Here is a 15340-nt window from a genome sequence, read left to right on the forward strand (position 1 = left end):
TGCAAGCACCTGTCCAGTGCCATGGCCTGCAACTGTGGTATATGCCCTTGATTGGAATTGAACCTGGGACCTTTTAGTCCACAGGCCAATGCTCTATTCACTGAGCCAAACCAGCTAGGGCAAGTTATCTTTTTGATGAATAATTTTTGAGAGTTTTCCATCAAGTTTTTTTTTTTTTTTACTTAAAAGTTTTCAGTCATAGGATAATATAAGCTTTGGTAGAAATCAACTAATGATGATTAAAATATGATAGGCTATAAAAACCTAAGGTCTATGCCAGAAACAAAACAACACAATAAAAAACATTTTCCTCTTCTGTGTGCCTGCCAAATTGTAATTTCTAAACTCAGACTTTCCATCATGAAGAAGGTTTTAAAAAAAATAAAATGCCAATGTACGATAAAAGTACACCTGTAAAATAAAAGTCCTTGTGATACATGGTTTGTTGTGTGCTTTCGTTAGAGAAATCTCATCTTTCACTATGTGTTACTTAACATAGAGTGGGATAATTTTAAGTCCTCATGAATTAAATTGGGGTAGTCTTCTGCTTCATTTCACACCAATTTAAGTCTTTAACAGAACTCTAGTCCTCATTAGGTGATTTCTAATAATTTTAAATAATCAATTTAAAAATAAAAATACCATGTGTCTAGCACTTTGGAGGGCAGCAAGAAGACATGGAAAAGTAACTGAAATAGTTTCAGCCCTCAAAGAACTAACAAACATATTTTCACGATCATCTTGACATATGTAAATCATCTTGATATAGATATATATATTAAATAACGATATAGTTAACAACTAGACAGAAATCAGTATAGTAGATAGAATTCCATTTCTGACTCAATACATACATATTGAATGGCTTCTAAAAATTCAGAATTCTAATTAGAACTCCAGACTTTGTTATTAAGTACTTTGTGAAATTTGGTGTTTCCATTTCGTAGTCTTAATAGCATGTAAGAAGTAAGGCTTTAAACCTCATTTATTTTTTTTTTTTTTACAATCTATTCAATAGGCAATCTGAAGAGTTGTTTATGAGTTAGCTGGTAATTAAAGTTTTTCACAGTTGCACTGAACTGCTTTAATTGACTTCAAATCTACTAACTCACCTTCTATCCTCAAGTGCTGAGAAAATTGTACAAACAAAAGGGACAGATTATGTTTTGTTAGTCATTACTGAGGAATTGCAAATAACATGATATACCGAAAGATTTGATGTTATCCTTAATATTAGGGGAAGAAAATGGATTGTAAAAAAAGCAAAAACTAGTAATTCAGAATTAAAATATATGAGTTTTATGTGCCTCAAATATATGCCTTGATATTTCCCTCCTAACCAAGGATATCATGATTTAAATAAAGATATAGGTATATGGTGTACAGGTTTCAATAACCTGAGTATCAGATAATCAGGACTGAGTTATGAGAGCCTGGAATGATAAAATGTATCTAACAAGTTTAAAAACAATTGAAAAACCTGAAACAATAAAACACAAAGAAGATAAAACTTAGGGAAAAGACAACAACACGCAATGCCAAGTTCTTCTTTTGTGTCTGGAAAACTGACTCTGCAAATCCAGAATATTAAAAACTTAACTATAGCGCCTGGGAAAACTTTTAAAAAGTTATATATAACTAGAGGCCTGGTGCACGGATTTGTGCACTGGTACATCTCTCGGCCTGGCCTGCCCCCTCTCGCAATCCAGGACCTCTTGGAAGATGTTGGAGAGCCGGTTTCAGCCTGATCCCTGCAGGCCAGGCCGAGGGACCCCACTGGTGTGCACCAGGCCTCTAATATGCATATAAAATCTTTGGTTAATCTCTTCCCACCTTCCCCTCTTCCCTCTGAGATTCATCAGTCTATTCCATGTTTCCATGCCTATGCATTGAGAATCTGCCCCCTAATGATCATTGCGCTTCATAGCTACTGGCTGGTCGGTAAGCCGTTCGCTTAGTCTTTTATATATATAAAAGACACACACATATATATATATATATATATATATATATATATATATATACACACACAAATATATATGTATATATAATATATATATTATAGGTTCAATATATCCATGTGCCAGAGGTTGCTAGCTACAACCTACTGTACAGTTACCTATCTATCATCTATCTATTATCTATCTATCTTATATGCATAAGAAACTTACTTTAATATAAAGAGAAAAAAGGTTAAAAGTAAAGGAATGAAAGTGGTATACCATGCTAAAATTCATAAAAAAAACCCTGGATTATTTATATAAATATCTAACAAAGTATATTTAAGAGCAAAAATACTATCATGAATAGAAAGGTTCATTTTATAACAGTAAAAGGGCCAATTACTCAAGAGTACATAATAATCATAAATGTTCATACAATATTATAGAAATTCACAATTATAGTTGAATATCATAACACCTCTCAATCTGTAGGACTAACTAGAATACAGTAAATTGTAAGGCTATAAAAGATTTGACCAACATAAGCAACCAACATGACCTAATTGACACCCATAGGACACTCCACTCCCCCAAAATTGAAACTACAGGATGAACCAAGATGATAAAAGTTTCAATAGTTGAGATAAGGCAGTGAATATCAAATGTATGTCCATTAAATGTGATGATAGAGGCCAAAGGGAGGAAAGAATCATCAGGAGCAAGAGTGACCCGGGAACCTCAGAGAGGATGAGAGGTTTAAGCTGAGCCTGAAAGTTGAGTTGCATGTAGAACGTAAATGGAAGGTAAGTAGAAGTATGACATAGTCAGCTAGAATAACATGTGTTTGAGGGGGGGATATACAAGGTAGGTTATAAGTAGATTGTATAGTACCTTAAATATTAAGCTAAGGACTCTGAAACTCAAGAAAAGCCTTAAAGTTTATTTATTTATTTATTTATTTATTTATTTATTTATTTATTTACTAGAGGCCCGGTGCACAAAAATTTGTGCACTCGGGGGGGAAGAGGGGGTCCCTCAGCCCGGCCTGTGCCCTCTCGCAGTTTGGGACCCCTCGGGAGATAACGACCTGCTGGCTTAGGCCTGCTCCTGAGTGGCAGAGGGCAAGCCCAATCCCTAGGTGCAGCCCCTGGTCGGGCTCAGAGCAGGGCTGATTGGGGAGTTGGGGCACCGCCCCCTGTCATGCACAGAGCAGGGCGGATTGGGAGGTTGCGATGCCACCCTCAGTCACGCTCAGGGTAGGGCTGATTGGGGGGTTGGGGCACCGCCCCGGTCACACTCAAGGCAGGTTCAATGGGGAGGTTGCGACGCCACCCCCTGTGACTCACAGAGCAGGGCCAATCAGGGGGTTGGGGCACTGCCCCCTGTCACTCACAGAGCAGGGCCAATCAGGGGGTTGGGGCACTGCCCCCCCCCATCACGCACAGAGCAGGGCCCATCAGGGGGTTGGGGAGCTCCCCCCTGTCACGCACAGAGCAGGGCCCATCAGGGGGTTGGGGAGCTCCCCCCTGTCACGCACAGAGTAGGGCCGATAGGGGAGTTAGGGCACCACCCCCTGTCACCCACAGAGCAGGGCCAATCAGGGGGTTGGGGCGCCACCACTGTCACACTCAGGGCAGGGCCGATGGGGAGGTTATGGCTCTACCCCGTCACACACAGAGCAGGGCCCGTGGGGGGGTGGGGGTAGGCTCCACCCCCTGTCACACACAGAGCAGGGCCGATCAGGGGGTTGGGACGCCACACCCTGTCACACACAGAGCCGCAGGGCGATCAGGGGGTTTGGGCGCTGCCCCCTGTCATGCTGATCTGGTGCCAGAAGGCCTCGTGGCTCTGCTGATCCCTGTGCTGGGAGGCATATTACCCTTTTACTATATAGGATAGAGGCCTGGGGGCTGGCTGGTTTGCCCTGAAGGGTGTCCTGGATCAGGGTGGGGGTCCCCACTGGGGTGCCTGGCCAGCCTGGATGAGGGGATGATGGCTGTTTGCAGCTGGTCACACACCCTTCAGGGTGGGGGTCCCCACTGGGGTGCCTGGACAGTCTGGGTGAGGGGCTGAGGACTGCTTTCAGGCTAGGGGTTTTGACTGAAGCTCCCAACCACTCCTTTTTTTCTTTTTTTTTTTTTCTTCTGGGCCAGCTTTAGCTCTGGCTCTAGCTCTGAGGCTTCCGCTGCTGGTTTGTTTGCCGTTCTATAATCGAAACAATGTATAACTTCAGCTCTGAGATCCCAGCCAGCTATATTTGTTAGAATGTTTCAAACTGCCAGCTCAGAGTCCGGCAAGTCAGGTGGGGAATGTTGCAGTCTGCAGTCACGGGAGCAAGCAAGCCTCACGTTCGCTTCCAGCTGCCTGGCTGCCGGCCGCCATCTTGGCTGACAGTTAATTTGCATAAGGATATGCTGATTAGCCAATCGGAAGGGTAGCGGTCGTACGCCAATTACCATTTTTCTCTTTTATTAGTGTAGATTTTTTATTGCTTAAAGTATTACAAAGGGTATTACATATGTGTCCTTTTTTTTGATAAATTAGATGAAAATGTTGATGAAAATAGAGTTTTAGGATGTCTTATGCAGGACGAAATAGTAAAAGTAGAAAATAAGGAAAGGAATATCATAGCAACCAATAAAAAGAATTCATAGACAAAGAAATAGAGAATATAGAATAGAATTTTGACAATAATAACAGTAACAGGAAAATAAAAGGAATAATGATGAAATAAGTAAAAGTATAGAAAATAATGGCTCTTTGGCTAAGATCAAGTGCAGAAAATAATTATAGAAAAATTTTGACTAAGGGTTGTTAAGGATGATGCAACAACTTTTGAAATAATTAATAGTTCAGAGTGAGAGCTGGCTTCACTGTAAAGTAGCAGACTACAATTTAGAATTGTTGAGTTTGAGAAGATTGCAAGATATGAGAGTCTGAATGGTCACCAGGGAATTGGAAATATGTAAATTGAGTTCAAAGAATTATGAAAAGTAGAGATATAAATTTAGGAGTAATTCATATAATATTTGAAGTCTCAAGATGGAATGAAATTTGTGGGAAATTAGTTTGAAGAGTTAAAGTCCTGAATACTAGAAAAAGCTTCATATTTAAGGGCTAAGTGTGAAGCCAAAATTTATTTAGTCACTATGTACATTATCCCGTTTAAATTTGTAAGAGCTAAGGAAGCCTCCTGTCAAGGAGGTTTAGGGAATATACTAGTATAAATGGTGAAGTTTCATGGAGTTTCTTCTTGAAAAGTTCAAGAAGAAAGGACTAGTTAAAGATGTTGGCTCTTGGTGAAAGATCAAGTATCATGTTCATATCAATAATCAAATGTTTATAGGACAATTTAAGAAATAATTGGCAATCTTTGAGAGGCAAAGTTTCCTTGGTAAAACAAAAACAAAAAACAAAACATAAAACACAACAAGATATTCATATCTGGGCTGGATATGCTTCACTACCACACTGCTTTGCATCATATTCTTTTCTTTTTTTATTTTTTGAATCATATTCTTTGAAATGAGAAATAAATATCATAATGGGCTTACTCTGGAAGAACACTTTTTAAAAAAATTCTTAGAATATATGGGATAATTGTTATTGCCCTTGAAAATAACCATTTAGCAATAAATTAATATTTATTTAGAGTGAAGTGCATCTAGGCTGGAACAATAATTGAAAAGAACTGGGATAGAAAATTTAGCCAAGTTAGTTTTAACAGGAAACACAAAACATTGTTATTTTAATATGTCAAAATTCATATATTGCCATCATTGGGGCTTTATTTTCATAAAATCTAAATTGTATCGCTGTTGTACTTCAACAGGCACCACAATTGACTTGGTGCCAAATCCAGAACCCACACTGCCTGGAGGGTACCATTTATGGAGTAAAGAGCCATTTGGTAAATGTTTCTTCAAGTATGGTTCATGGAACAAACCCCCGGCTACACATAGACAGCAAAATTGTAAGACATTTTCTAAGTAAAAAATGAAATGTAATAAATTTTTAATATGAGTGTGTGTTTAGCCTGAAGTTCTCTGGTTGTGTTTCACTCTACTTTTCCTTCTCTCTCTCCTGTTAATTTCCTATAGTAACTGTTTTCTCCCATTTTGTGTCTATGAAAGATTTAACAGCACCCAATTTGAAGTGTTATCTTTTTTCCTTGACATTATTTGCTCTTCATTTAAAATAACTTACTCTTTTGTTACAGAGTAAGAAACTCGAATAGTGTGAGCATTTTCAATACCAGAAGAGAGTCCAGTATCCTTATTGATAACTTTTAGAGCCTTCTGGAACAGGTAGAAGAAAACAGTCTAGAATTAACACAGTCTGGGAGAGAGAATAGGAGAGACATTGCCAGCAGTGTAATGCAGAGGCAGACATGGTGTGTGAGTCCATGCAAGAGAGCATTTTAAAATGGGCTATGTGGGAAAATACTAGAGATTTATAAATATTTCAAATCTAAATGATTTTTATATTTTTGTTATATAAACGAAAATATTAGTTTAATAAACCTTGACCAAGCTTCTAAATAACTGCATTACTTTGTCAGCCTCTGTTCACTAGAACAAATCACATTTTGCTGCTTTGAAAGGAAAAACATTTCAGCAATCTTGTTTCAGCTTGTGATCTTGCAGGAGGGAAGTAATTCTTAGAGCAAAGCTTCAAAGATTTCATAGAAGATAATTCTTTTCATCAAACTTAATATCAAATGTGACAAAACTGCAGGCTTAATACTTCATTTTACTATTAAAATAAAATTAAGCACAACTCTTTAGTCTGATTACTTTGGCATGTGAAAATACTAAAGGCTCAAAAAATAAATAAGAATTAGTTAAAACTTGAAATGAGCCAAGAAACTATGTTGAGAAGTTATAGATTTTTCTGTCATTTTAACATTATAATGTTATCTCTGTCTTCAGATAAGCAGAAGGAATAAGCTCTGAAAAATGCAAGGCATGAGAACTTTTGTGGTGATTTTTGGATGGTGAGAAAGATCTTGGTTTTAGCCCTTGTTCACATCAGAAGTAATTTGACATTCTTTCTTTTAACCAAGTATTCATTGAGCACCTACTATGTCCTTGGCCCTGTTTTAGCCCCTGAGATTACAGTGTGATACAGGGCAGTGGAAAAAAGTAAAGTAAGAAAGGAGGTTTGGAAGTGGCAACAAAGAGGGTGGTTTTGCAGTTTTACCTACGGGAGTGAGTCCTCATTCACTGAAAAGGTGACAGTCAAGTATGATCATTCAGGACCCATGAAACTGAGCCATGGAGAATTTGAGTCATGAGCCCAGGGAAGAGCATTCCAGATAAACTGAGTAGGAGGAACAATTATCCTAGGGCAAAAGCGTGTTTGCAATATTCAAGGAAGAGCAAGGAAGTCACTGAAGATGAAGTGGAGTGATTGAAGGTGTCTATACTAGATGAGGTTGGAGAGGTCAAGGGGCCAGATTGGTAGCCTCACAGATCATTATTAATAAGTATTTTGTCTTTCATGGTATGTGATATGAGACTCCTTCCCCATAACAATAAGAAGAGAGAAATGACAGGGTTTGATTTATAAACGAACAAGGGTAGACAGAGAGACACCTGGTAAGAGGTTACAGCAGTAATTGGGTTGAGAGATGATGGTGACTTGAACCAATGGTGATAGCGTGGTCATGAAAAGTGGTAGGATTCTGGATTTATTTTGAATGCAGAGCTGACATGATTTGCTGGCAAATTGGATGTTGTTTATGAAAGAAGTCAAAATGACTCTAAGGATTTTAACCTGAGCAACTAGTAGGATGAAGGTGCTATTTACTGAGATAAGAAAGATTGCAAAAGAAGCAAGGTTAGAAGGGCAATGATACTAAGTTTTATTTGGTGTATGCTGTTTGTGGTGTCTATTGAATTTCTATTACAGTTGTTGAGTAATCCGTTGTACATACAACTCTAGATTTTAGGGACATATTCAAGCTGGAGTTATAAATACAGAAGAGAAGGACATGTGGGTGGTATTTAAAGCCACAAGGCTGAAGATAGAAAAGAGAGAGGTCTAGGAATAAATACCAGGGCAATGATAAGAGATTGGGGAGAAGAGCAGAGCCAGCAGGCACTGAGGATTCAGACTGCAAGAAGTCTTGCTTTATTTTTAAGGTCCTTTAGAGGGCATTGACAATGTATAGGTTCTAATGGCCCTAAGTGTGTGTTTGCTTTTACTTTTTGTGGTATTCATCTGATCATTTTCCATTTCTCATAACTTGATCTGAATCTTAAACTCTTGCTTACTGTCTCTCCTCCCTTCATGCCTGCATCACATTCGTTTGAATATACGTATCGGTAGTGCAGCTTCATCTGAGTGTAAAATGCATTTTTGAAAACTGTTAAATGTAATTTGGGGATTCATCTGGTGGATAAAATAGGTGACCAAGTTGGCTAATATTGCTTTTGATCAAATATTAGGCATGACTATTCAGTGACACCACTGAGTTGGCTGTGGTTTCTATGCCAACTCTCAAAGGAATGTCAATAGGCATATTCTAAAATGTTTTGAGTAATGACAACATTACTGAAATAAAAATTTAGTTTCCAATAAGACTATTTTCAATTAACAATTATATATCATATACATATATAAGTTCTGTTAAGTCAATTAACACCATTTCTCAATACTCTATTATTTCATTGTATGAATTTATACAGATACTAAGGTAAATCTTCATTTCCCAGCCTAAGAATTTCTTAAACAACGGCTATTCTAATTTAAGATGATTATCATATCAAAAGTAATTGAAAATACTTATTTCAATGGCTAAAAGTTCTACAAAAACATAACACATTTAATAATGTTGGTTCAGCTATTACAAAAAATGCTGATTATAAAAACCACAGATTTACAAACAAACATCCTTGGGTATCTGGCTAATATTAAGTTTGTAACAGATGTATCCCATGCAAATTATGCCAACTATTTGTTCTCTGAAAAAATATTTATTAAGTTCTAGCATGTTCCAGATGCATGTCATGTTGAGAAGGGTTTGCCCCTTTAAATCCTTCCAAGTGCATCCGGAGAGATTTATACTAATAAAGGAGAAAGCCAAAACAGTGCTACTGACTTTCTCTACACCTGTGGAATCTCCTGGGGAGATTCACCCATTTTGACGAGACTAGAGAAAAACCAGAGAAGCTGGCGAGGCTTAGAGTTACCCTTTTCTGTTCACTGCTCCCAGACTATGAACATGAATAACCTACCCCGTGTGATAGAAAGCTCCCTGTCTTGCTTAATGACATGGCCCAATTGCTGCTCTTGCCTCTGACTTGACCCAGTCTTAGGGATAGTGGGGTGTAACAGAGACACCAGCTTTTAGTTTTCTTTAGAGGCTAATGACAGTTATACGTTCTGGGGTTGCAAAGATGGGGGTCCTGTCCTCAAACAATTTATTAACTTTTTTAAAAATTGTTTTATTGCTTAAAGTATTACAAAGAGTATTATATATGTCTCCTTTTTTTTCTCTCCTTGACCTTCCCCTAGCCTCCCATACCCGCCCCCCCCCCCACCCCCAGTGTCTTGTGTCCATTGGTTATGCTTATATGCATGCACACAAGTCCTTTGGTTGATCTCTTACCCACCCCCTCAACCCTCCCCGGCCTTCCCGCTGTAGTTTGACTGTCTGTTTGATGTTGCTCTGCCTCTGTATCTATTTTTGCCCTTTGAGGAAAAAGAAATATCTGTGAGCAATTACATCAGAATCTGATAACTGTTGTGATGGTAAAAACTCAAGGTACAGTGGGAATTTGAAAGGAAACTACAGTGGTTCTAAACCTTCTGTCCCTTTAAATACAGTTCCTCATGTTGTGACCCAACCATAAAATTATTTTTGTTGCTATTTCATAACTGTAATGTTGCTACTGTTATGAATCGTAATGTAAATATCTGATATGCAGGATGGTCTTAGGCGACCCCTGTGAAAGGGTCGTTTGACCGCCAAAGGGGTTGAGACCCACAGGTTGAGAACCGCTGCTCTAAGGTAAGACATCCTGGCTTCCCAGACAAGGTACCGGCACTACCCAAGAGATGAATCAGTTCTCTGGCAAGTTCAACATGATGGGATAGATGTCAGTTCTTGGGACTGAGCTGTTTTTCCTTTAGCTCGTAGTACTCCAACTTGTTCTGCTTTCTCAAAGCTTTTTCACTAGCATTTTCTGACACTTCATTTGGAATACAATCTGATTTTCATTCTAGGACTTACCCTGTGAAATATTTTATAATCCTCTAGGATCACAGTCAGACTGAGAAGAACATTGTAATTGGTTCATTGCTCCTCACTTAAACTTGGTGGCTGGCCCCATTTCTCTCACTAATATTGACATTAATTGCTCAGCAGAGGCAAGTAATTTTTAAATATAGGTTTCCATGTTTCTCATTAGATATGACAAACTTACGATGTTTTTCATGTGTTTCACTAGTATAGTTAGCTTCACATCTTCATATGTGATGACTAACTGCACCTTAGGCACCTTGTCAGGAAAGGTCTCACCTGATAAAACAATAGAATTTTGGTGGGTTAAAATGGAAATGGCTTATCACAGGATAAATGAAACATTTAAAGACTAAAACAGGACTAATGGATAATATGCAAAAGAAACATTCTTCAGGTCATGCTGAAAACATAATGCTTTTCAGGAAACTGGGTAGATTAAAGATGAAATTTGTATCTAATTTCCTGAACCAACTCTTCCTCCTTATATGCCATGTTATTTTTTGTTTGTTTATTTCTAAATTTTTCTTAAAATATTTTTTTATTTTTTTCAGAGAAGAAGGAAGAGTAAGAGAGAGAGAGAGAGAAACATCAATGATGAGAGCGAATCATAGATTGGCTACCTCCTGCACACCCCACACTGGGGGTCGAGTCCATAACCCAGGCATGTGTCTTGACCGGGAATTGAACCATGACCTCCTGGTTCATAGGTTGAAGCTCAACCACTGAGCCACACCTGCTGAGTCATGTTTTGTTTTGATTGATATCATTATTTTCCCAATTGTTTAAGCTTGAAACTTCAGTGTCATTTTTTGGCTCCAGTTTTCTCCTCAATATTAAGTACAATGAGCTCTAATAATTAGAAAGTATAGAGGTTGATAGTGTTGGTATTAGAAGTCAGTGAGTCTGGGGTTTGGATCCCAACACTATACTTAGACTATATTAATGAATAAATTAACCCACTTCTGTAAAATGGAGATGATAGTTATATACTTCAGAGGGTTAAGATAATTAACTGATAAAACTCAAAAGTTTTCATAATATAATCTCTCAATAAATGTCTATTCTTACTAATAGTCTTTCACCATATATTTATAGTTATCTCTTTCTTTTTAGTTCCACAACATCTAGTTCAGACTCATATGTATCTTATGCTGAACTTCTAGAACATTCTCTTCTCCTCCTCCAGACACCAGTTCTATTTGTACACAAATACCATTATACTCTTTCTATGAAAACTTTTATAAAACTATTCTTTTGATCAAAGTACTGTTCATAGCTTTCCATTACTTATGGAAAATTATTAATTTCTCAGCCTTGTGTTGTAGCTTCTTCTTGAATCTGTTTTATTCCCCACAATCATTATTCCATACTGTATTCTCTGTGTTCAGTTCTACAAAATCTCTGTGCTATTTTCTTCCAGTCATTACTCAGATTACTCCCCTTTTTTCTTGAAGTGGTCTCTTCCACCACTTTGCTATTGAACATTTGCCTTTCTATAAGACCTATTTAAGATGCAAAATAGTTTCTGTGGTCACCTCCTTATGAACCCCCTTAGGTCAGCCTATCACTTAATATTTATATCGTAGTTATCTTACATGTCTCAATTTGCTTTGTGGATTACAATTTCCCTCAGGGCTTACATTTTTTTTCTTACATCTCCAAGAGATATATAAATCCGTACTTGACCCATAATGTCACAAAAATTTATTTAATAACAAAATTAACCTCATTTTTACTTTCAAGTTACATCATTCCATTATTAATATGAAGGCTTTAGTTTTTTAATTAAAAATTTCCAGTTTATAGCCCAATGATTAAGCATAATTTACAGTTTTTATAGTATGTCCCTTGATAATCTCTGATAGTATGTTTTCTGAAGGAATTTAGAAAGAAGAAATTTATTAATAACAAGGAATTGGCAATGTTCTGTTGTGGGCTCATTGTGGTCCCCAGTGAATTTTCTGATAGCCAATTTTAGTCTCTAATCCTTTCTAACATTTGAAACTTAAACCTCAACTGTATGTTTCCTCTTCCAAAGCCTTCTACATACTTATTAGAATAGTTTACATATTGTAAGGAGGTCATATAAATTACTTTTATTAATGTGAATTTTTGACATTGAAGTAATTGAAATTGGCATTGAGTGTTTCTTACAACTGAAATGGTAATTACATAAATATAACAAAAACTTTCTCCCTTAAAAAACTTGATTACAATGACTGAGAGGCTTTGTTAGTTACAGAAATATAAAATAAATCTGAGTGTAGTAGTGAATTTGATTTTGTAGATAAATTGAATTTTGTAATAAAAATTTAGAGTGTTGAACTTTTGGTATGAGCATGCTAAAATGCTAATTTGTTGATGTACAATGAAAATTATTTTTGAATTAAAGAGTGAAAAGGTTATTAGATAGAAACTCAATGTGTTTACACTGAGGAGTTTTAATTCAAAGGTGGAAATTAGCATAAATTTATGATTGAGTGTCTAAATGGTAGCCAATTTAAGTAAACTGTTACTTGACCTGACTGGAGATGATATCGCAGGCTAAACCTTTCATGCCAGATGTGTAACCAGAGTGTCCATCAAAAGCATGCCAGAGTTCAGAATCCAGTGAAAATTCAGGCCCAGAGAACAATACAGTAATTGTAGAGATACTTAGTATTTCTAGAACTCTTACTGTGAGCGAAACATCGGGCTAAGAACTTTAAGTACATGAATTCACTAAATCCTCACAGCAATTCTATAAAGTTTGGTTACCTCCATTTTGCACATAAGGAAATTGAGGCATCAGGTCCAAGGTTGTATAGACAACAAATGGTGCAGAGTTAAATGATCTCTAAAGCCTGTGTTTTTAAACATCATGCTATAAAGGGGAAGACAAGAGGGCAATACACTAAGGGGAAAAGTTTTAATGAAAGATCCAGAGAATAACTTTTGAGAATAACTTTATATGAATAAGAATATGCTAGAATATTTTGATTTTTTGCTTCCAGTTAGTCTGGGGGGAATCTGGTCATACTTGATCTGACCATTTATGGTAACACAAGAATTGTTAAAATATTACTGACCCTGTGGATGATTGTATTGAAATCCTTGAATGCTTGGCTCTACAGCAGTTAATACAGTGCTCATTATACATCATGTGTCCACTAATGCTAAAAATAGAATTTCAAAATTTTACTGTTTTCAGATGATAATATATCCACATGATTAAAAGATGAAAATGCTCTTTCATGCAGTGGATGAAACTGGAGAGCATTATGCTAAGCGAAAAAGCCAGTCGGAGAAAGATAAATATCACATGATCTCACTCATATGTGGGATATAATGATCAACATAATTTGATGAACAAGAACAGATCCAGAGACAAATGGTGGGGGTGGAGGGAGGGGGCTAGAGAGCAACCAAAGGACTTGTATGCATGCATATTAGCATAACCAATGGACACAGACACTGGTGCCATGGTGGCTTGCCCGGGGTGGGAATGGGGGGGGTGGGGGGCGGTGTCAATTGGGTAAAAAGGAGACATATGTAATACTTTAGACAATAAAAAAAAGAAAATGCATTTTAAAAGTATACAGTAAATAGTCTCCCTCCCATTTTTAACATCTGTCTACCCAGTTTCCCCACGTATTTACTATTCTACACAAAGATCTTGGAAATGTTTTCATATCAATAATAAAATCTTAAATACTTTAAATAATATAGTTTCATATTATTCTATTATGTGGAAATACCATAATTTATTTAACCAGTTCCCCCTCGATGGGCAGGTGGATTGTTTCCAGTTGTTAGAAGCCATGCTGAGGTGACTAACCTTGCGTGAGTGTCATTTTGTACTTTTGCACAAGTATCATCAGAGAAATTTCCAACAGGAGAATTCCTGGTCAAGGGTATTTGCATTTGTAATTTTGATAAATGTTGCAAATTGGCTTCCATAGAGGTTGTACCAATTTGCATTACCACCAGCAGTATATGAGAGTGCCTGCTGGTTTGTATCCAAGCTTGTTAATTAAATTTTTAAATTTTTGCCAACGTTGATGAATTAAAAATGGTATCAGAGTAATTTTAATTTTTCTTATGAGTGAAATTGAGGATCCTTTCATTTGGTTAAGAGCCACTTGAATTTTCTTTTATTTGGTGAATTATCTTTTTGTAGTTTACTGTTTGATTGTTCTTTTTCTTACCAATTTCTAGAAGATGGTTATAAGTTAGACAATTAATTCCTTGCCTGTGATAAATTGCAAATATTTCACCCATTTTGCATTTAATTTGTATTTTTATGGATTATACTATGGAATTTTGTATCACACAGAATGTTTATAGCTTCTGGATTTATAGTCACAGCTTTAACAGCTCATCCCAAGATTATAAGGGATTTTTTCCATGTTTTCTTTGTCACATATATGGTTTCATTATTTACATTTAAAATCTCTCATTCAGTTGGCATTCATCCTAGCATATGTGGGGAGTTTGGTAACCCAAAAATATTTATTAAATTTTCCCTTTCTGGTTTTGCCACATATTAAATTCTGGAGTGTATTTGACTCTATCGACATTCTATTATGTTCCATTTATTCTTCCATTTATGCACTGACACCACACTGTTTTAATTGTTGATGATTTTGTAATATGTTTCTAATATTTGATAGGGTTAGTCTCACCTCTTTTCTGTCCTCCTGCCATGTTTTCCTGGCTTTTGTTTATTTATGAACTGTAGAATTAGCTTATCTAGTTAAACATATTTTTAAAATTATATTTAAAATTAAATTAGAAATATTTGACATCTTTATGATGTTGAATCTTCCTATCCAAGAGCATGCTATGTCTTCCCCTTTATTCAAGGCATCTTTCAAATCACTCAGTGATGTTTTTTTTAAAGTTTTATTCATTTGGCCTTGCACATTTTCTGTTACATTTCTTCCTTTCTTTATTTTTCTTTTTTTTGCTGCTATTATTGTGTGATCTATATATATGTATATATATATATATATAATTTGTGATAGATTTTCAGTTGATTCTTATTTTTATAGGTATTTGATCATATTACTGGCAAACTATTAATTTTTTCTTCTCCTTGCTAAAGTTTATGCTTTATTTTTCCATTTCATTTAGTCATTTCACAAATATTTATTGGGCTATTATG

The 15340-nt window shown here is 36.5% G+C and overlaps 1 protein-coding gene across 1 annotated transcript in view; it reads right to left on the reverse strand.

Moving 5' to 3' along the window:
- Positions 1-15340, reverse strand: part of PIK3C2G (phosphatidylinositol-4-phosphate 3-kinase catalytic subunit type 2 gamma) — a 293693-nt gene that overhangs the window by 13236 nt on the left and 265117 nt on the right. The window contains exon 31 of the mRNA XM_070410626.1: positions 10376-10470. Within this exon, the coding sequence (XP_070266727.1) occupies positions 10376-10470 (95 nt within the window). The remainder of the gene's footprint in view (positions 1-10375; positions 10471-15340) is intronic.

This window comes from Myotis yumanensis, unplaced genomic scaffold (genome assembly GCF_028538775.1).
Source record: "Myotis yumanensis isolate MYYU_CA2020_CCGP unplaced genomic scaffold, mMyoYum1.0.hap1 SCAF_3, whole genome shotgun sequence".
NCBI lineage: Eukaryota > Metazoa > Chordata > Mammalia > Chiroptera > Vespertilionidae > Myotis > Myotis yumanensis.